General features: G+C 42.2%; 1 protein-coding gene across 3 annotated transcripts; it reads right to left on the bottom strand.

Moving 5' to 3' along the window:
• Positions 1 to 3787: 3787 nt before the first annotated feature.
• Positions 3788 to 26246, bottom strand: LOC147880605 (synaptotagmin-2-like). 3 transcript variants are annotated; one of them, XM_087371060.1, is made up of 9 exons: positions 25800 to 26246; positions 24686 to 25682; positions 13411 to 13652; positions 12919 to 12940; positions 12540 to 12742; positions 7346 to 7455; positions 7140 to 7238; positions 4175 to 4667; positions 3788 to 3996 (listed from the first exon to the last, which is right to left on the bottom strand). In XM_087371060.1, exons 2-9 carry the CDS (start codon positions 25630 to 25632, stop codon positions 3908 to 3910), a joined length of 2205 nt encoding a protein of 734 aa, XP_087227186.1. In that variant the 5' UTR covers positions 25633 to 25682; positions 25800 to 26246; the 3' UTR covers positions 3788 to 3907. The 3 variants fall into 3 exon arrangements, with proteins under 3 accessions (XP_087227186.1, XP_087227188.1, XP_087227187.1); XM_087371062.1 differs by having other exon boundaries at positions 12919 to 12937; XM_087371061.1 differs by having other exon boundaries at positions 25825 to 26246.
• Between the last annotated feature and the right edge of the window lie 820 nt (positions 26247 to 27066).

The raw sequence follows: 27066 nt of genomic DNA, 5'->3' as shown, positions 1-27066 counted from the left end.
CAAAGAAGGGATACAAAGGGGAACAAAGGGCCATTTGTGAGAAGGGAAAATGAAGAGAGGGCATAAACACAGGGGCATGGGAGAAGGAAGGAGGATGATGAGGAGAGGTTGGTTAGCAATCAAGAGGGCATGGACAAGGGGGCGTGGGAGAGGGAAGGAGGATGATGGTGAGAGGTTGAACAAGGGGGCATGGGAGATGGAAGGAGGAGGATGGGGCTCTGAGGTTGGTGGGTAACGGTCAAGAGGTGATTAGCTAGAAGATGGAATCCTCCCTAGAATGCAACAATGAAAATGAAGTACAAGTCATGTGCTTGCACACTTAACTTTCAGATTTGATTCTTGATTTCCCTTCCAGGTTCTTGATCACCTCATCACCTCTTGATATTGCTTGATCTTTTTAGTACTAAAGTTGCTTTGCCTTGGTTCTGCTGAATATGAATGATTAAAATCCCCCTAGGTTCTTTGGCAGTTTCTTGGCATGCGCAGCTATTCTTTTTGTCATGGTGAGCATTGGATACTATTGCTTCCATGTCGTTCGCGAAGTCCTATACTAAAATGACTAACATGCAAGCAATATTGTCAAACTAGGAGCCTGATCTTTTTAAGATGAGCACCACCCACATATGCATGGTTTGTGGTCATTGGAGAGGTGTCTCCATTTGTAGCATATCCAATCTCACACTATCAAAGACATTGGGTCACTTTTAGTGACATGCTAGTAGGTCATCACCTCTACACACCCCAATTTAAGGTGTGCAAGGAAAAATGGGTATCGGTCAACTTCATGAAAACTCCCTCACATTGCAAGTCGTCCCTTTTCAAAAATTACCCACCCGATCCCCCCCACAGATCATCTCTTTGTGTTATCATCACATATTTATAGAGCATCTTGGAGATAAGTGCCTCCCAAGCTGCCTATACAAGTCACAGAATGATAAAGGGTATCGGATCTTGTTAACACTGTGGCAACAAGGGTCAAAAGCACAGTTCAAAGCAGACAATGTGAAATCAATGTGCGTGTGGAGTAGCGGCAACATTTCACTTGTAATATCTTGAGCTCAAAAGTAGGTTTGGTAGTATCTAATAGGATAGGGATAGCCAAAGTACTCTCTAGAGGAGATCTAAATATACTTGCAAAATCATGATCTAGAGAGAGAAATACACATCCACCCCTTATGTCTCAGAGAGAAACATCCACACTTTTGTGTTGGAGAGAGAGACATTCGCACTTTGTCAGCTGCACTCAAAGAGAGCACTATATGTTGGAGCAACAACTCAAGTTACCTAAAAATAGTCCATCAGATTTTTGATATCATTTGTGACCATGTCCAACTAAGTATGAAGAATGGGAAGAAAGAAGCAAGGAGATAAGGAGCTACGCTCAAAGAGAGCACCATATGTTGGAGCAACAACTCAAGTTACCTAAAAATAGTCCATTAGATTTCTTGTATCGTTTGTGACCATGTCAAACTAAGTATGAAAAATGTGGAGAAAGCAGCGAGGAGCTGCATTTTTTTTTTTTTGTAGACCCCCCTTTGAAAACAGAGTGCCCGAGTGGGCTATCCTACCATCCTCACCCTTGAGAAATGATAGCCTAAAATCGGTGGCCATGCTCTAAACTTGGTGGAGCATTAGGAGTGAATTGTCGAATTTTGTAAAGGCCTATACTAAAATGCACACATCTAAAAAAATTAATGAGATCAAAGCGTGAAGGAACCAAGAAATGCAGTCAATGGTCATTTCTCCAAGGCTTGTCATTAAGGGATAATCCCATCTACTCCGTGTGTTACGTTTTAACCATCCAAAAAATATCATGACCTTAAAAGCCTTTACGCTAAGTAGTGCTAAAACCCTTCTACACAACGCACACTCACTTTTACGATACAATTGCTGCCAAGGGTTGTTCTGCGTACATTAATGGGCTATAAACTAACTCTCAAATTACTGCTAAGCTTGTTTGTGCTTTGACTACAGGAACACCATGCCTAACTCAAGTTTATTACTCCACAACAGCTTGAAGAAATGTGTGCAGTCAAGTATATGGGATAAACAGGTGCCTATTCGTAGTACTGGTCATGTATGCTTTGGCTATTTCTTACCTTTTGCCTTCAATCCATGCTATGTCAATTAAGTTCACAGAGCGTGCGACTTTCAATTACTCTCTTGCCTTTGAAATTCGACCTTACTATTGCAAGGATCTGACTTTGCTCTAATATTGCAAGGATCACTCTCTTGCCTTTGAAATTTGACCCTTAATTTTGCACGGATCTGTCTTTGCTCTAATTGGGCTGGCCTAGCATCCTTCGATTGATAGGCTAGGTATACAACAGTCCAGCACAACATTGTTTTTCAACTCTTGTCTTTGCAATTTATTCTTATCATCAAGATAACCTCTTTTTGGCTAATACTCAGCTCACTCCCCTGCTTCACATCCGAACGACCACAATCTTAAGGCTTTGTGCCATTCTAATCCTTACACCACCTTCAAGGTTAGGTGAATATTGAAACCCTTCCACCACCCTCTACAAGGTGTCCCCTCCATGAAGGAGTTCGTACAAAAAAAGAGCAACTTTCACATATCAGCCATGCAATGCGAGTGGCTGTGTTACATCCGGCATTATGCAGATTTACTTTACTCCAGATCTCTGAAGTTCCTCCCACAAAGTCATGCTACCATCAAGAAAGGTCCAATGGAATACTTCCTGATGGATGAACAAAAAGTGTCTCCCATTTTCAGGGTCTTCTGTTCCTTGGCATATGTTCATTTCCAAGACCTCCAAAAAATTTTCCTTCCTTGATAGTGGGTACCATCCCTCCTCTTAGTGAAAGTCCTCCCACCCAGCCAGGATACCACTGAGGAAGGTCCATTGGTATACTTCCTAACGATGTACAGAGTGTCCCATTTTAAAAAACTTCAGTTCCTTGGCAGATACCCTCCTGAGTGGGCTTCCTCTACCCTTGCAGAATGAGTTTCCTTTGAGGACCAAACCTGAACCAAATCTGACAAGTTGCTGAGCTATGACCGAGTCCTCCCAGTCAGCGACTCTGCCATCGGGGAAGGTCCAATGACATACTTCATAGCGTACAGATGATGTGTAAGTCTCCTCCATTTCTTGGCACATCTTCAGTGTTGCACTTCCTATGGAGTTTCCTTGGAAGACTAAAACTGAACCAATCTGGCCAGTGGCCATGCACATATCACATCCACATCTGTGCTTTGTAGAGTTAATCTTCCCTAATACTCGGTCTGACCCTTCCTCTGAGAGGCAGCCCTCCCACCCAGCAAGTCACCATAGGACAGTCCAAGGCCGCACATCCTTGAGTTTAACTTTAATCAAACTGTCCTCTCCCTTTAGACTGGATACCCTTGCCTCCTAGTGGAAGACGTGGAGGGCTTCAATTCCCTTCCGTTCTTCTGTACAAACTTTGTGCAGTAACACTTCTGGCAACAATACTCATATGAGAGCAAAATTTCCCTTTGCCTGCTAGGTGAATCTTTCACTGCAAAAGGCATACAGACTTGCTATTATTGATTGGCGTAGTGTCTGAAACTTACTGTGGCAAATGAAGCCACATTTCACCATTATTGCTGCTTGAACTATAGATGAAACTATTGTGCCCTAAGATTGTCGGAACAATTGTGTTCACATGAATTGATTGATTCTCCATGCAACTTTTAAGGTATTGATTCTCCATGCAACTTTTAAGGTATTTACTGCTGCAAGACGAATAGTGATAACCAAAAACCTTTATTCATCCATTTGGAGAATTCTTACATAATGGAAAGCACATGGAACACAAATTGTTCCCCTTGACTCAATACCCTTCTGGAAGTTGGAGGGTGAAAAAATCAATAAGATAGGATCAAAATTTTGCTAGCTTAAATACCTAGAAAATTGAATTCAATTCAAGGGTTGAGAAAATTTGTAAAATTCAAGCTGATATCCACTAAGACAACAAGCCCAGTCACCAATCCAAGCCAAAGCAGCACCATTCCTGTAGTAAAAAACATATGATCATTTGTTAGTTTCATAACAGACATGTAACTTCCAACTGTAGAAAGGCACATTGTAGCTCACTCAAACGAACGTTTCATTTAAGTGTTTTCACAGTTCTAATACTATTGACTTATCAAATCAACAAGCAAAGAGCTAAAGACAGGGGAAACACTCACGTGCAGTGGTCCTTTCTGATCCGCCTGTTGAAGGTGTCAGAGAATTTTTTATGCTCCCATCATCAGTTTCATTTTTCTTTCCTACCTCTGTGACTCCGAAAACTTCTACTCTCGAAGTCCCATCATTATCCATTGCTTCTACAACCTCTGTGGTATCAGAGGAATGTTCAAGAACTCCACTCTTGAATTCTGCTGTCAGAGCTGTAAGTATGTCATTAATATATTCCTTTCCCTGAACTGAATGGATGGCTTTGTTGGCCACTTCGTTGACCAAAGATAATTTGTCTGCTTTCTTATTTAGATGTGAGTAATGCTGAGTAGAGGGCAGCGCTCTGTCTCCTTTCCTGTCTTCGTCCTCATCTTCAACATAAGCGGTGTATGTCAGCCGCAACAAAATTTCTCCGGCAAACCGTGTCTGAAATGGACCCCAACTGCCTCTAAGGGTGACAACTCTGTCAGCTGGAACAGTATCTTGGAGTGTACTAAGATCCACCTGCAAAACGGCAACAAGTTAAAACAGAACATAGGTGGGATCATAACAGATGGATTAGATCTAGCAATATTCATACAAGGATAACTTAGCCCATCTAACAGGGTTCAAGTGCTTAAACTTAAGAGTTTCATGTCATCTTTAGTCCCTTAACAAAGGAGTAGGCCTTGAACATTTGAGATTCTTTTGGGGACTGATGCTGAGTCCTGTTCAACCTCTTTGCCTTGACACCTCACCTTTCATTTTCTCTCCCTAGGCACTATCTATTCAAATCTCTCTCTCTCTCTCTCTCTCTCTCTCTCTCTCTCTCTCTCTCTCTCTGTGTCTCTGTCTCTGTGCGCTCATGTGTTTACAAAAAAAAAAAGTGTGTGCGCGCGCTCGTAACATTCGATTGTACAAGCACTCTCGGTTGGATGTTATAACTTCTTCCAATCCTCCTTCCATCAATATCTCCAAGATACGCATTTCTTGGAGACCCTCTGGCCCAGTTGGAAGTCTTTTACTACTGTTTTCAGTTTAAGTAGTAGCTGTCTCATTTTGGGACATCTATGACTGTAAATTCTTTCTAATGAATACTGCTTCTTACAAAAAAAAAGTGTGTGTGTGTGTGTGTGTCTTTGGGACTGTTTCTTGTCCCTTTCTTCAGGATTGTTTCTGATAATATGATAACTGGATTTCACCCAAAAAAAAGTGTGTATGTGCAGGCAGTATGCATAATCAACATGCTTGGTCGTGCTCATATCCCTTGCTCAATGCACCTTGGTTGGAGAAGGTTGTACTCAGGATAACTACATGCACCGTACATGCATGCATGCGTGCGTGCGTGCGTGCGTGTGTGTGTGTGTGTGTCACACACACACATACATACACACACAGAGAGTTTAGACCCTGTAGACATAGCTGAATGACATTAGTTAGGCCAACCCAACTCCTAAAATCACCTGTTGTAGCCAAAAAAGTGTAATAAGTCGATAGGACTTCATTAAGACCAACCTAGGCCAATTTGGCATGAGAGAGAGAGAGAGAGAGAGCATGCATCTGTAGGCATGCTCTAGATCTGTGTGTCCCAGTGACGGAAACACTCACCTCTTACATAACTAGAGGGCTATCATTTTGTAGCACATGCTTGTCTTTCATGCAAATCAAGATACTTTCTGACTCTATATAATAGACTTAGTGATTCCTTTAATTTGGGAAGGGTATCAACATCATTTTCTCTTTGAGGCTGAGAGTCAAAGCATCACAGGCTCATAACCTAGGATTTGCAGATGATACTAACTGAGCATCGTTTCATGGGGTGATGCTTTATGGGATCACTTGGGCAATCCTTATTCTAGGAAATTGAGCATCTAATTGGAGTTTCTTCAACCAGGAAACTTTGCAGCCATGGGCTAATTTATCTCAATGTTTCAGTAATAGCCCTTTCCATCTTGATCCACCACCATTTCCTCTAAAGGCTTTTTTGTGGGAGATCAATTCCCGCAAGACACTTCAAAGGACTTGGGGTGGGTATTGCCTAACTCTCATTGGGACAGGTGTTCAAGCTCTCCAACAGGATGTCTCATGTTTGGGTTGAGTTTACTTCTGACTTTCACAGATCATGTATTCTATATGGGAAAGACTTGCTTTTTCACCTCTCCCACCCTTTTTACTTTCTTTCCCACACTGTAACATGGTTCACACTTTCAAATGCAGAGGACAACACTTATATCGCTCACAAAGATAGAAGACTGAAGAACCCAAAATCAGATACTTGCATTCTTCAGCTCCAATTCAATCTTGAGTGGATTGAGGCAGATCTGTCCTTTGCCTTGTCTCATTGATATGCTTTAAAAAGTATTTTATTGATGTCTTCCTTTTTCCCAGCTATTGGTACTTAAGCTCTTGGATCATGCCCATAATACGAGGAATTATATCCTGTTAATGAATTTTGCCATCTAGCCTTACAATTTGTTTCCCACTTGCTCTAAGTATATCTTTCATTACTTGATTAACCCTCTCATTTCGGTCATCTGAATGAGGATGATCATATGCACTTTTGCTCAATTTTGTACCCATGTTTTTAATGGAACTTTTAAAGGTACCATAGCATGTGCTCTTCTGCATGTCTAGCTCGGGCAAAGAGATTGACAAAACAGAAAGACATGCAGATTCAAAAATAAGCAGAGTATCTACAAGCAGCCATCCTGGGTCAATCGGAGACAGACTTTGTTGTGTACAAATTGTGTGTTACAAAGCAGAGCATAACTCTACCAGGAGGCCATCTAAGGCTGATTTGATTCATTATCCCTAAACGATTCTATCAAACAGTTTGGATGAATTATTTATTGGACTCTCTTAATCTAATCTAAATTTTGCTAAACACACTGATGTTAAATTTCCTATTTGACAATGCAATTCAGAGTTTCTAAGCGACCTTCAGCAGTTGCAAGTTCATGGACTAAGTCAGGAATCTTGTGCAGATACAAGCAGTACCTCACCAAAGCCCACTGTGAATGAAGTGAGTCCAAGATAATCACGAACCCGCACATCTAACCGCTGAGTCTTTGGGTCCACCACAAGTAGCTGGAAATCCTGAACAGAAGACAATGTGCAGTTACAAAATGTATCATTACTTACAATCCTTTAAAAAACAGCAGCTCACTGATTCAATAGAGATTCAAGAGCAAGAACATACTGACTTGATTCCAAATGGGACCTCCAGGGGGTCCAATTACTGATGTTTGGCTGTTCTTCTTGCTTCGAATCACCTGGTCTCCCAAACTCAAATATACATACGGATCTGTTTTGGCTGTTCACATACAAAGTCCCGTAATTGGTGAAATGACTTAGTATTTACCCTTGCTCTTCCTCAAAAATAGCATGTCTGATCCCAATATCATTTTGATGTTTTGAAAATTTGAAGCAAGTCCTGACATGTCAAAGATGATAGAAAAAACATGGAGTGCCTTATGATCCTCTGTATCCAGATCAAAAGCCACAACATGGCCAAACAATACATCGTATTCTATCCATAAGAGCCCAATTTGAGGGATCATCTCCATGAAAAGAAGTCATTGGAAAAGGGACATCAGAGCAGTGACCACTAGGTCATAGTTGATGGTGGTAGATACTTCTAAATTGCTCAACCATACTCTCAGCTACTGGCAGAACTCGCAATGTATGGAAAGACCTCACATGTGGAGGGCTATCTATGTTGCAGTACACAATTGGCCATAATCCCTCTACTCTATACTTTTGGAAAAGCGCCTTGGAGTTGCTCAAGGATGGGTGGGACGTCTGGTGTCTTGTATAAGGTGTTCATTCATAAAACATCAAGGAAGTCCAAGAAATTGGCTGGGTATCAAGCTGGGGAGGTGAACAGGGGACAATGACTACAACAAATATTGTGTAATTGTGACATACTTGCGGGTACATTCCATAGATCAGCAACGATTCACTGTAACTGCATGGGCGGAGGTTAAGACATGATTGGCTAAGATGTCTTTACACATTTGCAACGTTACTCCTTGAAGATAAATTTTATCAACCATAGGAAATATGCACAATGCAGCACACCTGCATGGCACAGCTATAGCCTACAGAGATAATAGTGCTGTATTATTGGTCAATTTTTTTGGCTGGCTTCATTGTTCTTGCACTTAGAGGCCCTAGTAGGTCAATTAACCAGTAGCTATGACAAAACTAAGAAGAAATTTGTCTATATCAACACATCATTTTAAGATGTTATAACACCTCAACAAGGCCATGAATTGGGTCCAAAATTAGAGTCCCTTTTGGTTGGCGTTATTCAACCTCCTGAGTCGACCTTTGAAATATGATTCAGAATGTATTTCTTTGTGAGTAATGCTATACCATCAATGCTATTGAAAGCAATTCCATATTCCGAGTGCTAAGACATCTCTAAGCCTTCAGACAGTAAGTTACGTTCAACAAAATTCATCTACTACATGAACATAGCTGCAACAGCCCACTCATGGTGTTTTCTCCACACTTGTACTACTTTGTCCCACCCTGCTTGTTAATGACTCATGCTCATTCCTCTCCTTACATCGGCTTCTCACAGTCGTTTCTCCTTGTGCCGCATAACCTGCTGGCCCTTCCATGGGCATTCTCTGCTGTAAGCAATTGGTTTAATTGTGTGTTCTTTGCTGCCTATAAAATAAGGCAAGGAGCCTTAGGTACCAATGCCTTTTCTACTGGACAGGTGCTTACCACAGACAGACTTTTGTCACTTTTTTCTTGCTAATATCTTCTGCAACACGGTTTGAGTCCAAGATTTGCTAGCAAGGGGCCTGCCGCATCCTTCAAATACTTCGCACTGGGATAGTCTTGCAAAATTCCCCGGGAAAATCTCACGTATCTTCTATTTGCCAAACACAGGGTGCATCTTCTGGCAGGGTGGTGTTGATCTCCCATTGCTGGCTTTCCAAACTATATCTTGCACGCTAGTTGATCACATTCCGTGTTTTGTAGTGATTTAAAATTGTGCATATACGTCTTTTTCTAACAAGGATCTACTTTATTTCGAAAACCAAAGAAACAAGCCTACTTGAAAATAGTTCTATGCAAAAGCCCCTTCTTAAGTCTAGTGTTAAAGCCATGGGGGCATAACATCCCTGAGAAAACCATGTGAGCTATTTGTGGGATCATTGTACTCACAGTAAAGTTTACGATGCGATGGTGCAGTTAGGTAGACTGCATCCTCCTGCCATGTCAACAAGAAGATAACTCAGATTCAGACGAGTTCAAGTCTCACCATATTGAGCTGTATAACCAATCATTTGTCCTTCAAAGGTTCATTGAGCATGGCATAAATCCACCAGATCTAGCTCTCATATCTTCGTAGTCCAAGGATATGGCCATTGCTTCATCCAAATGTGCAAGCGTACTTGTATCTAACCTCAATCAACAGATGGTGGTGATTATCAATCTAATCTATGAGTCTGTGAAATTGGAATCCATAACTTGAACTGTTGTACATGATTCGCCCAGACTCAAGAGCCTTAGACTAGAGACAAGCTACATGCTGATTCAAGTTGAGTTTTTTAATGTACTAAGAGCTATGCCATTTTTCCCCTGTTTAAGCCACCACTTATCCGCTTCTCCAGTTAACATATGCATAGCTCGCCCATTGTCATCATATCATTGGTCAATTCAGGAAAAATGGATGCCTCATTATATTTGTGAAGCTAGTTTTTGAGATCTGGATTTTGGTTCTTGATGCAAATCAAATCCTTATCTGACCTATAATTTGCAATGCTAAACCGTTTAAATTTTGTTTCCTCAACTATATGGACATTATACAGAGTAATACTTGTTGCCACATAGCCTAATGAAGTGCACTTTCAAGACTCTTTAAGTTTTGTAGTCAACAACTAACTCTGTGTTTCATGTACCAAGCAACACAATACATGCTATACTGGTCAAATTCCCAAAACTATGGAATCCAAGATGAAGTTTTAGCTTTGATTTCTGTTTCAAAACCATTTCCATCCCTCTTGTTTGTTTCATCTTTTCCTTTTCTTTTTTAAATACTGAAATTCCAACTATATCTACAATACAAAACCCAACGTCCTTCACAAACCAATACAGCAGGAACCCCAAAAACACTATATACCATGAAACGAACACTGAAAATTGAAACAGATATACATTTTTGTTGATTGTTCAAAATTGCTGGCCTTAAAAATTCCCACTCAATCGATGATCATAACCACAGATATTATCACCCAAAGCTTGCCCATTCATCAGCTCCATTCACGTTGTCTCTTCCGTCAGCCAAATTATTATGGATCCCATAATAAGTAGCGCAATAGCCTTGCCAACCAGAACTTCCTCACCCACCAGCCAATGCAAACTGTTAGCGACCATACAGCAGCACTGATTCCCAATCATAAGCTCTGGATTTTCCTTTTTCTTTTCTAAATCTCTAGCTGTTGCTGCAAACCGTATGTATCTTGATGCTCCAAATCATCCAAATAGATTACGGCTGATCTTCAAATGCAATGCTGATACTCATTGACAGCTAGTAGAGCCATTTCGTAGATCAGATCCAGCAAAACTACATGCACTTTCATATCAATCACACAATAACTATTGATTATGCTCTGTACATGAGTATATTCCAACGTGCTGCGTAACAGTTGACAAATCAGCAAACACTTGCCACAACTCTTAAACAAGCAAAATCACATTTACAACTGCTCATCTGCTAATATGCTTGACTCTAGACAGCTGCAATACCGAGCCATATATTTATCTAACCCGTTTGTTCAAAAACACAATAATGGGCAATCAAGAACAATCTTGTCCTCACTTCTGTGACTCCCTCATGTATTCACGACAGTTCTAATCCACCCCTTAGACCTTGCTGTTCCCTACTACATGCTTTGCAACTAGGCACTTGCTTATGCACTTACCTTCAATGACCTTTGGAATCAGCCTGCCATCAAGTCATGCATAGCTAACTTTTGAAGGCTTGACCATAGGTATCATTGGCATGATTTAGAGGACATGTAGAGCCTTCGGAACACCAAGTCCTTACCCACATCAAGACCCTCAACAACCAATCTTTGACCCTAGTTTTGACATTGCAGGCTTGTAGACATAAAATCCATGCGACATATACAAGTTTGGATCACAATAGAGCATTTTGTGATCTCCCTAAAGACAATTTGACATTTTTCATGAAAACTTGGATTCAAAAAGTGCATTATATGTAACTATACATACATACAAATGTGTGCACATGTATGTGTGGCAAGAGAAAGACGGGGGCGAGCGAGCAAGGAGAGAGAGAGAGAAAGAAAGAAAGAAAGATATATTAATGTCCTTGAGAGGCCTCCCGGGCCTATGGGACAAAGTACACCAATAGAAAATACCTCATACAAGAAACAGCGCGCGTGCGCACGCGAGAGAGAGAGAGAGAGAGATTAATTTACACAAAGGTCTTCGTATAAAGTTTCTATCAGCACTCTAGAGATGAAGGGCAGACCAACCTGTATCATTCTAGAGATTCCATTTGTCTGCAATCCTCTCCTGACTTTGAGGGTAACTCTCTATATCATATTACGGAATGCTTATATAAGATTTCATTGTTCTGACTCACTCAGGGGAAACGTCCTCTAGTTTTCGCAAGTTGTGACATCAGGTTTAAAGCTTTGCACTGTCAATATGGAATATGTCTCTTCACAAAGTGTGTATTGTGGATAGATCATCCCTCTCTTTAGGAAACTGATGAAATTTTATTATAAAGGTTAGGACATCATTCGATACTAAAGGTCACAAATTCCTAAATGTACACTCGACTTCAAAGCTATCTTACACTTCTCAATCTCTTGAGGAAGGACAATACCATTGAAGAGTCAAACTGATGTTATGGTTAAATAGACTTCAAATTTACAAGCAAATATGCTCCTGATCGTAGCCAAGCCTTCTTGCTATTTACCAATCCTTATATTTACCGTCAGGTTAAGGTGTTTGTATGATATCTTGGCTGAAGCATTACTTTGCTATCTGTGGTAGAGGGAAAAGCTAGTATGTCTCAATGCATGGGTATGAATCCTTGGATTCAAATATGCAATCGTTTGTCTTATACAAAATCTCGAGGCTCAGGTAAGTTTGAGCTAAATAAAGCATTGGCAATCGGAGTTGAATGTATAGACTAGATCAACTGTGACAGCCATTAATCATCATATTAAACAGTAGTCTCCAACCCATGATAATATATGCCTTGGGAACAGATTACACAAATTGCAGAAATTATAGAACAATTCGTTATAAACAAAGGTGCACCAAGCCATGCTCCATAGAAAGCATTGAAATTTAGGAAACGAGTAGTTTTAGTAAGCATAAGTTTCTCTCAGACATTACCATAAGGTATATAGTTGAGCTTTCTAGCATCCACCAGGGTCACGGAAAGCTCCCCTGCAAAATCCTTGTTGCCCTCAAGAGTTGCCCCCTTGAAATCTTTTGGAACAGGACCAACTGCTTTTCCTTTCAAGAAGTCTATCACATTCTTGTTGGGTCGAACAAAAAGTTGTGGGAGATCTTGTGTAAGGAGCTTTGTCAAAAATCTGCTTAAAATTGTAACTCATTAGAAAAACTAAAATGACATGCAACTTGCATCAACAGACTTGTCACTAACTATAGAGCACCAGTACTGCAAAACTCTGTTTAAAATATGATTCGAAAATCAATGCTGCGAATTTGAAAGACAATCAAAACAAATCAAGGTGGTAAGGAAAATTACGCTGAAAGAAATGGAATGGCTGCTACATGCAACTCCATGGAAGCCGAACACACAAAAACCGTGTCAGTGAGACTTCAGAAATCAATATAGTTCTGGGAATTTCTATCATACACCTTTCCATGTTCTATCCTCAAATTCTTGAATACAAACTTTTCCCTCAACTGCACTTTTTAGAAACGCATCCTCTAAACCCACTTCTAGAGAGCACTTTGGGCATCTACGCATCACATAATTACCTTAAGCAGCCACTACAAACTTGTTTACAAACAACTGACATGCAATAACACTGTTTCTCAAGAAGTGATTTTAAGCCATGCCAACACAGAACACATCACATTAAAGTTTACGAACAGAGAAAAAATGGAGGCCCTTAATGTTTGGCTGAAGAACACCTGAAACACTTTAAAGTAAGCTTGTCGAATCTCGAATCTATAGACGTTCAAATTTATTGAAGCAGAGCACCAAGATTTTGAAGTTTGGCAAGACCCATACCCATGAGATTGAAGAGACGGAATGGAGACAAATCAAGCTTGATTTTGGGTAGAGATACAAATGCCCATGTTGCAGTTCCTACCCAAGGCTCTGATGGTACAAGACGCAACTTCACCCACAGCTCTCCATCTACATCTAAACCACGGACACCAACTGGTATGGTAATGGGGAAAAATCCCCACTTCAGCTTCAGTGACAAGAGCATACGGGCTCCACCTGTGTATCGTAGACCAATATGATACCTGTCAAAATCGAATTTAACTTCTCATAAAAAATCCAGCATTTCTAACTGGTAGACTCCAAATCAAGACAACAGAAAGACCTCCAGAAAAATAAAGGTGCAAATGAGACTTTACAAACACTTCTAGTGGTTTACATAAAGTAATTCAACACAAAATCCTGACAATAAAATGTGCCAAACATAGATAGAAGTCTGCCACTAAAAATTGGAAAGCAAGACAAACATAACCATGTAGAAAAGAACCAATTATTGATGTTAACTTCACAAAACAAACAAAGACACACACAGAGGATTTGTTCAAACTTTGTACGAGACAATGTACAATGGGGAAAATGCTAAAAGAAAACTCTAAAAGCTTCTCTCACTTTCAAGAAAAAATCTAAGTACAGAGTACAATTGAAGTGTAATACAATGTAATGTGCACTATGTCTACAAATTTCAAAATGTTTCCAGACACGTTTGGAATTGAAACTTTTGGCCCTGTCTTAAACATATGCATATGCAATACAAGTAAGAGAACTAAACATATATGTTTACTGTAAATATCAAGATCTGCATGAACTTTCTAGAGGCCTTTTACTTGTGCAGCATGCAGCATTAATTAGTATCATCCCTTCACCTATCGAGACATGAGAACTCAGACAATCCAAACATTGGACTCATAATAAAAAATTTGCCTTGAGCAATGATTCACCATTCACAACTAATTGAATCATATAACTTAACACTGCGAACTAGCATTCGTGATTCATCATTAATACATGGTAAATTTTTTTGTAAGCCCAACGCCAAGATAGGAAAATATTGACATTTGGATCTTCCAAGCGTTTGCAAACATTTCCATACCGTTCAATTTCAACCAAACGCATTTTGCAATCCTGGCCGTTATCAACTATCCCAATGGGGATCGATGTGTCCACTCAAACTGCATCTGAATGCATCTCTTTGTGTATGTCAAGGATCATAGAACATAGAGCTGGTGGATTGAGTGAGGGAGGTATGTTGTATCTCTATCTTCGAAGCATATATGTGAATTTTTGTTGAAAGGCAATAATCCTGGTAGAACCCTGATGATCCCTGCCTACCAAGGCTAGCCATTGTAGCCCTAATAGCCCCTTGGATCCTAGAAGTGTGATTGGAAACACTTGTGCTTGGGTCTTAGCAAGGAAAGTGTGAGTATAGTCAACGTAGCCGCAAGAAGCCACGTATTCAAAAGGTAATACTCAAGTATGATAGAACTATCTCATCTAGTTCCCTGAAGGATATGAAGATCTCCCTCTATATGGCTGGTCTTAACATGCTTAAGATCATGATCTTCAGTTGACCTAGGCATAGCTGTCCAGTTAAAGTTTGCTAGTGTTGCATAGTTTTCCAGCTCGATCGTTGCTTGTTTGTATTGCTTTGTGTGAGAACATTGCAACTGTGAAGACATGGGAGCGAGTTCAAGTTTTCCCTTTACGTTCAAATGGAGTGACAAACAATGGAGAGACAAAAAATGACTCACCACAGTTTGGGAAGAGTTTCCTTAACCGTTGTCGCTACCTCTCGATAGAACGAGGAAGATGACCCATACTTTCTGTTGTAGTGCACACAACCTAAGCACAAGGTTGAGAAAACATTTAAGGATAATGGGGAACAACCTATGAGAAGTGGGAAAAACACAACTTAGCAAGTATTATCCCACTGGCAACACACTAGCAAATACAAAAACACAAGGGAGCTAGAATGCTCCTGCTCAAAGACATAGTACACCGATTGGCCCCAAATCAGCTGGCACCCCTTGCAGTATTTCTTTATGATTTATTTCACTAATAATAGATTACAACAAGCCCTAAATCCTTCATGTAGGCATCTAACATCATATCCTGTGCTTCCAGCAAACTCAGCCAATCATAACGATATGAGCATCCAATCCCAAGGCAAAGCCCTTCTAACAACCTGCCTCCAGCTCTCACAATGGAAATCACCCAACAATCTCAGCCCAACCTAGCTGTTACGGCATCAATCCCATTGAAAGCAAGGCCAGCACTCAGCCCTTAGCTATTACGGTGCCCCTCGACTAACAACCAGTGAATTGTAATGCGCAGCAAGGCACACTAGCTGACCAATTGCAAGTAATCTCACCGCACAATCACTTGGAACACAGCCCCAACCTGGAATCAGCCCAAAATCTCAACCACCAGACTTCTACTGCCCAGCAACAGACCAACCACGGCATCCACAGCCTGGTCTCTGTTAGAAATCAGAAAAAGACAGACCAACCAGCCAAAAACACAGCCCAGAAGGCCCAAAAAGAAACTCGTCCAGCCTGTAACAGCCCAGAACTGCCACAGATGTCTGCAAGACAGAGGCTGAACTATACCCAAATTCACTTCCACCTTAATCTAGAGGGCCTCTATAATGCCAATCCGCACTCTCCTTCTAGACATCCGCCACGTCCCATCCCTTAGAGCCAAAGCAGCATACATCACACACAAGCCCTACACACTCCTACATATCAATGTTTTTCCCACACCATGAAATCTAATCTACATAGACACTAACTCTCAAAAGAGCTAGTGGGTGAGGATTGCAAATCCTTGTGTGCAAGCTCCTTTTGAAGAAGGCTCAAGGCCTCCTCTGAAACAACCCTCGCCAGGTCTGGTCAACCCTAGACCCTAGTGGGGTATCAGGCCAAGCCTACAAGCAACCCATCCAGATCAGGGCATCTGCCCTAGACTCAACCCAAAAGGGTTGGTGCTAGCAGCTCACCTCCCAGCCGCTCAGGATCCAGACTTGGGTCCCATACCACAAACCCTTCACCCTAACTGTTGCCCTCTAGCAATAGGTCCTGGTCCTAAGGAACACATCCTCAGCACCCCTGATAATGAGCCCTTAGCCTATACTTACAGGCTAGGTATCCTGCTTTATTGGCTTTAGCCCTATTCTTAGCTAGGATACTCTAAAGCAGCATCCCTTGCTTTATGGTCAAGCCTCAACCCAACTTGGCTTACCTTCACTTGGCTAGCACTCCACTGCCAAGTATCAGGCTAGCTCACTCCTAATGATCTAGATCTCTCTATTGCTAGCTTAGGTCTATCCTTGGATTAGTCCTAACCTCAGGGCAGACCCTCTTCCGCCTCCTAGGTCTAGTCCTACACCCTTGTCAAGCTGGCCTAGCGTTTAGTGAACCGCATAACCAGTTACGTCTAGTCGTGGACGTAACATTCTCCTTCCCTTAAAATAAGACTTATACTGATATAAGTCACGGGAGGAAAACAAACTCGAGCTGCAACTAATTTACAGCCCTCAACTTTCTATCCGAAAGTTGTCAGTGACCCACTTGCTCATCAGCAAGTCTATGGTCATCTACTACCCAGTTACTTTAGAGTAACAAACAATAGCTCATTGGGTACGTTTGGCCACACCCACTCACCAATGACTGAGTGCCCGATACTCCATGGTATCTAGCAACTAGGAGTTACTACCCTGAACTCCTCATCACCAAAGAATGAACCTTCATCTACCAAATGCGGGCCCAATGGTAGAGATGCTGAATTTCTTACCACTAAGGAATTCTAATGCACCCACAATAGCATCTACAACATCCCATACTACTGCAGACCACCCATCTGAATGTTAGTATTCAGGTCATCTATGATGTAGGCCTTGGTAGGATACAAACATTCAAGTTAAGGTCTATTGAATCCCCTAAGAGATTCCAGCAAAGCATCTGCTAGATTTTCTTCTCTCTCCTTCTCCTTTGAAAAGGGATCCCAGACCTGTCTTTGGTGGAAACTCAGTCAAGTACCCACTGGGCTGATTGATGTCATCCAACATCTCAAAACCATGTCCATAAGGATAACTCTATCCAGAGTTTTCCCATAAGCCCCCCAGAAGAAATCCTCATTCCAAGGATTGTACTTCTTGTATTGCTTCTCTATTAATCATGAATTCTCTCTTTCAGAACCCAAAATTGCTATGTGTTCACGGGAACATAGAGTCTTAGATTGTGTTTCCTTCTCGTGCTCAATCCAAGCACAAGATCAACTTGCTGAGTTCCTTTATCAGATTGCCAATAAGCAAGTGAATCCTCATTTTAGGATATCAATCTCATCCGAGTCATAAAAAGTAACATGATCAATCATACAATATTCCTTCAGAACAGTAGGTTGTCCAACCATTTACTGTTCAAGATTAAGGTCTAAACCACTTGGATACGAGAGCCAGCCAGCCTCAGGATCCAGACTTGCATCCCATACAACAAGCTCTTCACCCTAGCTACTGCCCTCTGGCCAGCAGGTCCTAGTCATTGAGGAACACATCCTCAAGACCCTGATCATGAGCCCCTGGCCTATACTTATAGACTAGGTATCCTGCTTTATTGGCTTTAGCCCTATTCTTAGCTAGGCTAACTCTAAAGCAAAGCATCCCTTGCTTTATGGTCAAAATTTGGCTTACCCTGACTTGGCTAGCACTCCACTGCCAATTATAGCAGACTAGCTCACTCCTAGTGATCTAGATCTCTCTATTGCTAGCTTAGGTCTATCCTTAGATTCGTCCTAACCTCGGGACAGACCCTATGCCGACTCCCAGGTCTAGTCCTAGACCCTTGTCAGCCTGGCCTAGGGGGTTTAGCGACCCCATAGCCAGTTATGTCTAGTCGTGGATGTAACATCCTCTCTGTGAGACAAACGTGGATAGATTAACAGCAGCAGATTCACTGCAAAAAGAGGGCAATGATTGCCAAGAATGAAGAGGATTTGATTCACATCTCTTCCATGAGTTTTATTTTTTAATAGATGAAAGTCTTAGAGAAAAACTTGTCTTCACCTGTCACAAACCTAAACATAGGAACTTAGCATGCTTGGACATTATGTAACGTCCCCAATAAGCCAGTTCTACAACACTTCATGATTCCTAGATCAGGTGCGTCCATTGGAATCTCACATCCCATGCTTTCTTCAAAAATCGCAGAGAAAAATGCTCTACTTGGCACATCTGTTAGGAAAAGGTCCCATATACAATCTTGTTCTACCTTACTCTTGTATATGAATTGATATTAATGGTATCTCAAGATCTGCTTGGCTCAGTCCTGAGCAATGCAGATCTTTCTCCCTTCCCCCTCCACCACCTCCATTGGGAATGGAGCATATGAGACCCACAGTGGTGAAATAAATAACCTTAGCACAATACTAGGGCAAGTTCAAAAAAGTGATCCACAGCCAAAAACAGACATAACAGAGATTTCAAGGGAGCCAAGTTAGTGCTTGCACATGTAAAAGGTAGGTTGCTTGCTTAAAGCCAACACTACTCCACAGTAGAAGATTCACACCGAGATCACAAGATACTTAACAGAACACAACTTAAACACTTGTCCTTACTTAGAAGTAAAGAGGGCAACTCAGACCTGAAAGAGAACTCAGATCTGTAGCCAAAGAAGAATAGATATATAAGTAAATCTCAAGTAAATAAACTTGCCAACATATGTACAAACACCTCTAGAAACAATCCCTGAGATAAGACACCAAAACAAGGCTCTGTCTTGCTGCACCCTCTGAAGGAAACTCTTCCTCTCTGCCATGTGCCTCTGTGATAGGCTTCACTAGCTGCCCAAGGCTGAGAACTCCTGCAAAGATATGTTCCAATGGCATACTGCAGACAAAGCTCCCCTTTCTGCACCCTTATGCTCTCCTATAGTGAGTAGGTATGACACAGGTGTGCTGCAGATGTATGGACTTCTGCCCTGCAAAGAACACTCTGTGTATGTGGTACTCCAACTGCTCTGATCTGCAAGCTGAGTAGACTCCTAGGCTCCTTCTGGCTGCTCTGGATGCAGTCCAAGCTCTCTGAAGTGACATTGGCCCCCTGCCTGGGGCCTCAGCAGTAAGCCCTCCAAATTAGGCCGACCGGATACCTGACCTGGCTGATCAGATCAGCCAACCTGATCAGGTGCGTCCCCCTGAAATAGGCCGCCCTGGTCATTGCTGACCAGTCTGTTGCTGTTGTCTGCACCTACAAATAACCCTTTTGCAGGCCCCTTTGCTGGGCCTGTATCTGCTGTCTGTCTGCCCCGACCTGTACCTGCTGTACAGCCTTGCTGTTCACCTGGTCATCTCTTTCTCTTGCAGCCTTTTCCTTGCTGCCGGTGCAAACTTTTGCAGACTTTGTGTCCTCTCCTTGGGCTTATGGCTGGGTTCTTTCCTTATAGGTACTCTGTGGATGGCCCTTCGAGCTGCCACAAATATACCCTATGAAGGACGATGATCTGCTGCCCATGTGGCGGCCATGTTACTGCCCACATGGGGTCCTTCCCCCTATAGGTTTATCTACCCACAAGTATGCTGAGCTGTCACCCCCTGAGCTCTCCTCATTTGGGGGCTCACATGTGAGGCATTGACCCAATATCTCCAACAGTAAGGTCCTAAAGAAACAATGTATTGGGGAACCCTATTTCTCTCCTCGCAGTTTTCTACCACCACTCAGAAGAACCCCTGACCAACCAACTTGCAAGCCTCAAAGGAGTAGATGCCAGCTAACTCATACTTAAACTGTCTAAGAATCTCTTTGCTAGATAGGGGTCTATCCATGAAGTATAAAAACAAGTCTCTATCCCACAGTCCCTTCCAACCTTGCACAACTTTTTGACATGACAGCTCACCTGCTCAGCTGGTGACCTAGGTACATAGTAGACATTGTAAGAGCTAGGGAAAAGTGATTGGGTCCAGGTGGTAGGGTAAAGATGTGGAGATATGAAACAGAAGATACAAAGCGGGGGACCCAATGAGATAATCCACTACCTGATGTGTGTGTGTATGTCTCTCTCTCTCTCTCTCTCTCTCATGCCAATGGTATATGTGACACGCCTCTTTAAAGAAAGTAGGTTGTTATTAGTTTTTAATGTATTTGTAGGATCGGAAGAATTTGTACGATTGGATATATTGTAGTCTTACATAGGTATATACCCTTTTTTGATACTATGTGCATGTCCTGTATCCAAATTGTCTTATAGATCTATTGCTATGACTGTTAAGTTTCGTCCCATTTATTCAGACCAATTTCCACCATGTGTCAGCGGAATGCATATTTCCTCTGCAGTGCCTTAACACTCCCATTCTGTATCCTGCACGATAAAAAAGGGTATATCTATTGCATCATTCATATCTTCTTCCTACACCACATCTAATGTGTCTCATCTTTTCATGCTTTTGCCCAGAGCCTATCTTATGTCTTTTTATGCATGCTCTTGTTGCATGTGAGTATGGTTTCAGCTTACTGCACTTCAACTTACTGTGTTGTAGTTGATGTCTAAACCCATCATTTTCTTGTATGGAGCTATGCTTACTCAGGTTTGGGTTATTTTATGACATATCATTTATTTCCTTCCACCAAAGTCAAAACCCAAACACACACACACACAGAAAGAAAGATGGATTTACGTCTTCAGGAGACCTCGCAGCCTATGAAACAAAGCACAATTAAAAAAAGTAACTCATACAAGCCACTGTGGGCTGAGGCAAAGGGCTCGCTAGGGCCCTTGCTGAGTGCTACGCTAAGCTAAGAAGCTCAACAGCTCAAACTCTAGACTCAAAACTAGTATTCAAAATATAAAACCAAGTGCCATGGTGGCTTTGGTGAGCTGCAAAGATATCTCATATGTATGTCTGTCGAGTCGTCTCTCATTGTGGCCGGGGGCGTGGTCTCCATGGTCTCTGTAGCCTAGTGAGCCATATGAGTGCTCTGGTTAGCCTTTGTATCGTGTGTGGTCTCTACATCTCTAGCTCCACACTCCGCATCGTCTCTTCCCGTTGATCCACTCTAAACTCGTGCTCGCTAGCTCCACCCCACTATGTCTTGGAGCTAACTCAAATGCGTAGATGTGTCCATGACATGTCACTATGCTCGCACTATCCTAGTCTCCTGCGGTGCTATCATCTAGAGCTACTACTTGATCTGCCTCAACAAGGTCTCTCTATGTCGTCACATCTAGAGGCCAACGCACACTTGGTCATGAAAGTGGATCAGCCAAAAGAGTGATCCAAAGCGAGCCCCTCTTGAAAGAGGCAGTAATATCGTCCCCAGACTACACAATAAATGCTCCTCTGTCTCCACCTCTTCCAATGTGCGTAGTCTACAGATCTACTGCTCTCTGGATGTGCTTGCAGCTCTCTGTGCCTCAATCCTTAGCTAATGGGACGAGACATGCAACTCTCCAATAGCAACCTCCATGCATGTGAAACTCCTATGTCCTCTAGGAACTGGGGTCTAATGATCACTCCATCCTCTAATACTCTCAAGAAGTGGTCGCTGTAGAACTAAATCTTGGTGGGGAACTCCTCGTTCCCCCCCCAGATCCGTTGGAGTAGATCAACCATATGATACGGCTGATCTCATCTCATGGGATTAGGGGTCCGGTGCATCCAGTACGCACTAAAATGAGGGAAGTCGGTCCATTTGAATAGCTTGACTAGGGAACCATCTCGATACCTATGCATACCATGCCGTGCTACTCCCTCTATCTACTAGTCTCCCAAATGACTCTAGTGCCAACCTCAAAAATCTCTAGCTAGGAAAAGTCCAAACCCAATGAAGAAATGTAATAATCTACAAGACACATCAATCTGAAGTGGTGGCAAACTCTACCTCTACTATCTGATGAGGAGCTGAAGCTTACACCGAATCATCCGGGATCATAATCCCCTGTAGTCTCTCAAATCTCCTTCAATCGTTGAGAGATCACTCCCCTAGAAGGACGTTGCATACATGGTTGTCAGCCTCCCTAGTTATCAAATAGCCATCCCTTCATCGAAGGGTCCTGAAGTGTGCTTGAAAACCCCGTTGCTCTAAGCAGGCCACAGCTTGATGACCTCCTGTAAGCCTTGCCCTGGCTGCAAGAATCATCAAATAAGTAGGATTGCACTGGCTCCCCTTGGTAAGTGAAATTGTGTCAATGAAGTATTGCCAGTGAGGTATTGAAAATCATGACCTTGGTCTTACCAAGATTGACTGTCAAGTCTCTCTCCTTGCAAAACACCTCTAAAGCATCTAGATGTTTCTGTAGATTGTAGCTGAGGAGGATATGAGAACTATATCATCTACGTGTAGCAATATCTGTATCATCAAATCGGCTAGTAGTGATCCCTAAACCTCACAAGCAGTCAATGAAGATCATGATCTCATCGATGTAGAGTCCAATGGGGGTCTCTGAGAGGGGACATCCTTGTTTCACTCCGATCGTGCTCTCTATCCAATCTGACAAACCTTCTGGGGCACGAACTCTCCCTCTGCCTGAGTAATATAGGCTCATCACACCCCAAATCATGGACCCTCGGATCTGCATCTCCTAAAGTCTCCTGAGCATACAGGCTCGTGGAACTGTGTCAAAGCCTTCAAAAGTCTTCAAAGCAAGCGTGGACTTTCTGGGATCTCTACCTCGCCTCCTCGATGACGGCCCAAAGAGTGAAAATGTGGATGAGGGTACAGTACTGCCTCCAAACCCCAGTACTCTAGTAGCCTGTCCCAAGGCTCGCAGCCCCTGTGCCTTTGTGAAGAGCTGACCTCTCTCTCTAGCATTGATCCATAAATCTTGGCCCAATCATGAGAGAGAGAGAGAGAGAGAGAGAGAGAGAGAAGAGCTTTTTGCATGATCAATCCCAAGGAGCCAAACCAATGTCAATCATAGGAACAAACTCACGCACACACATACAAAAGTTAAGGAGCCAAACATGACTCATCCAATGTCAACCATAGGATCGAATTCACAAACACGCATACAAATCTGCTTGCAGTGAATGGCAGAAGCGGTAGCCATGATGTGCCTATGTGTGTGTGTGTGTGTGTGTGCGCGCGCGTGTGTGTGTGTGTTCGAATGTGAAGAGCTGACCTCTCTCTCTAGCATTGATCCATAAATCTTGGCCCAATCATGAGAGAGAGAGAGAGAGAGAGAAGAGCTTTTTGCATGATCAATCCCAAGGAGCCAAACCAATGTCAATCATAGGAACAAACTCACACACACACATACAAAAGTTAAGGAGCCAAACATGACTCATCCAATGTCAACCATAGGATCGAATTCACAAACACGCATACAAATCTGCTTGCAGTGAATGGCAGAAGCGGTAGCCATGATGTGCCTGTGTGTGTGTGTGTGTGTGTGTGTGCGCGCGCGTGTGTGTGTGTGTTCGAATGTACATTTTCTCTTGATGATATACTCCTTTTACAAAAAATATGTATGTATGTATACATATACATACATAATACACACACACACACACACAAATATGTATGTATGTGTATGTATGTATGTATCCATGTATGTATGTGTGTGTGTGTGTGTGCACGCGCGCGCGCAAGCGCACAGAGAGAGAGAGAGAGAGAGAGAATGAAAAATATGTTGTCCTTGGAAGCACAACATAATTGATGATACAACAAGTAATATAAAATCACCATCCAGGAACAATAGCTGCTTTGATGTTTTAAGAATTATATGCCTGCAAAAACAAAAGAAACTGGAAGCTTCCTTTGACTCTACTTCGCTCAAAACTTGAAAATAATTAGCTGCCAATTAGCTTTGGGGGCCACTAACAAGGATAGAAAGAGTAAGATGGTGTATGTGAAAAACATTAAACTTCATTGCAAAATGCGCATATCTACTGCAACAAAGCTGCACACTTTCTCCTTCCCTCAACCCTTAGCTCCAAGGCATGGGCACAAAAACAACACAAGGAAAAGCAGCTTGTACATGATGAAATGCAGGAGGGCAAACAGAACCAAAAGCATAGGACAGAACACAGACAGGGGTCAGTCTACGGACGAAGCTAATGAATTAACTACTTGACTCTGAAAATCAAACCTTCCTTGAAGCTAAAAACAGCGGTTTCATCCTAGTGTAGCACTTGCGTTGAAAGCTCAACATGAAACTTAAGCAAGTGGACAAAAGCATGAGAAACAGAGGAAATTCCACTACAAAACATTCAACTATTACAACTCAAGACTTTGCTAAAAACAGAACTCTACATTTTTGTCTAGACGCTCCCATTGTATGAATGCACTTACTGAAGGTCATTAGCCCGGCGCGAAGCTCTTCTCTCCACACTTCTGACAGACATAGGCTCATCGCCCAAATAAAATTGCTTAATCTGCACCCTCTTCACATAATCTGGTTTTTGAAGGTCGTCAATGAGAGGTTGAAGCAAGCCAACCAGCCAGCTCTCTAGACCAAGCCTATAAACCTTCCATAGCTTCCCAATCACCATGTTGACCCATTCTACAGATTCTTTCTTTTTCAGGTCGCTTTCCAAAAACACAGCAATTCCTGTTGGAGCCTTCAGCTGGCCAGAAGTTTCTACTTCCCCACTACTTGATTTTGACCGTTGAACCCCACTTGATGCCCCTTCTATCCATTTGCCAAGGATGACCCCGACGATGAGCACAAATCCAAGAAATGTGAAAAGACTTCCGGTAAAAGGTGGAATGGGAGCTGAAGGTGTAGCCTCAAAACCGTTCAATTCAGTTCTTATACTCGTCCAAATACTTCTCTTCCGAGCCGGGAAAAGAATTGGGCGCTTGGCTGAATCTAGAACAAGCCTATCTGTTTTAAGATGTGATCCTGACTCCTTTCCTCCATGCCCAGTCTGTGTCCGAGATTGTTCGCAATCTTCTATGTCTGTTTCGATATGCTTACCTCTGTTAGATGTCTTATATGAAGCTGGGACCAACAAATTCGTACTCGAATTTGCAAAAAGATTCGCAGCCTTCCTGGCAAACTCTAACAGATCTGGTGCCTTCTTGTTTTCCGAGACAATAAAAATCCTACGTTGGAAACTTGGGAGGTTCCTCCTTTCAGTGTGAGAGTACACCTGGAATCTTAAAAGGCCCCTTTTGTTTGAAGAAAAAGCTTCCAATTCTCCAAACGTGTCTAGGCAACCGTCTGCAATGGCCAACGTAGAACCTTCAGAGAAGACCCTAGCAGTTGCTGAGGCAGGAACCAGTGGGCAAACCATTTACAATCCCCTTAAAGGAGAACGAGCCCGTGACAAGTCGAGTAAAACATCTGCATTCACAATACATAGTGTGAATAAATTTTGCAAACATTACGCATTGCAAGACAACCAGGTGTCTTCGACAGAACATATTGCAAGACGACCATGTGTTGGTCTAGAGTTATTACTGAAGGATGGGGAGCATTTACAAACCCTTTCAGGCGTCCGACGACTCCGTTACGGTTGAGAAAAGGATTGGCATGTACAGAACCTCATCGTGTTCCAACGATTGACGAAGTCTTGAGGTGCACATGCTGGATCTCCATCCAAATGAGCGAGCAGAAGAGGGGATGCCCAAAAAATGCCTTGCAATCGGATACAGAAAGAAAAACGAGCGAGCTGATTGAGCTGTTGGGAACGAGCGAAATCGAAGCCTCCTTGCCTCCTTGGACAGAAATCGAAGCCTCCTTGAACAGAAATAGATGAACAGAAATCGAAACCTCCTTGAACAGAAATCGATGAACAGAAATCGAAGCCTTCTTAAACAGAAACCGAAGCCTCCTTGCACAGAAATCGATGAACAGAAAAACGCAGATTGAACTTGTTGCAATCCAACAAATTCTTTCGAAAATGGTGTCCAAATTTCAAAAGCTCCACACTTTGTTGACCTTCCACGTGGCCTATCCAGCTCTCCAGAATCTCACGGCCACGTGCCCTCTTTACAATTCGCCATTTGGATTGGCGTTCCACATGGCAACGTGTCACCTTCAAGCTCATATTATCTGCTTTATACTCAATATTCTGCATCTCCATTTTTTAGCACCTATTTTAATACCCTCCCTCCCTCACAATTTTGTGGTTTGAGGAGCGGGCTACAAGCCCCCCTCACTACTGCTTGGCTTGGTTGTACGCGCAGTTAACTCAATCATTCAGCTAGATGAGTGGCCATTTGATGTTGATGAGAGGCGAATCATTTGCCTACAAACCCACTTGGGTCAAGTATTGACTCAAGCAACTAAATAATAATCTCACAGCACAATGGGTTCCATTTGATTCAATTAAGAACTCAACAAATTGTTAGTTTTCCATCTAGTTGTTGTATGCACATTTCAACAATCCAAACCCTACTTTTTACAAAACCCAAAAATCTCTTCGGGACATTTGAGTATAGAAAGTATTGTATTTTCTCATACATTCTAACAAGAAGAGGATCAAACCCAACAAATGTATATTCTCCTTGGGTACTACTATAAAACAACATGTTTGATACTTTGGACATTGGCCCAGCCCCTTGGTATTGATAGTCTTAGACTATTGCAAGACTTTTCCCATCATTATTGGCCATGCTGCGTCCAACTAGACAATTCGTGGTGTTTCTACTTGTTAGATTCTAGTTCACACACTCACATAAAATGATAGAGGAATAAGACGAGACTAAAAGCCAAACTGAAACTC

This window comes from Dipteris shenzhenensis, chromosome 32 (genome assembly GCF_047967505.1).
Source record: "Dipteris shenzhenensis isolate YYH24624 ecotype China chromosome 32, Dip_SZ_1.0, whole genome shotgun sequence".
NCBI lineage: Eukaryota > Viridiplantae > Streptophyta > Polypodiopsida > Gleicheniales > Dipteridaceae > Dipteris > Dipteris shenzhenensis.
Note: the sequence above shows the minus strand (reverse complement) of the source record. Positions and strands in the feature narration are given on the sequence as shown.

Bases quoted from the DNA above. Each gene is read 5' to 3' on its own strand.
- LOC147880605 (XM_087371060.1), bottom strand. From the start codon at position 25,632: ATGGTTTGCCCACTGGTTCCTGCCTCAGCAACTGCTAGGGTCTTCTCT. The intron at 13,653-24,685 runs GTAAGTGCATTC...CGATTTTGACAG, and splicing joins CGCCGGGCTAATGACCTTCA to GTATCATATTGGTCTACGAT. The intron at 7,456-12,539 runs GTAATGTCTGAG...GTATGTGAACAG, and splicing joins GCTCAACTATATACCTTATG to CCAAAACAGATCCGTATGTA.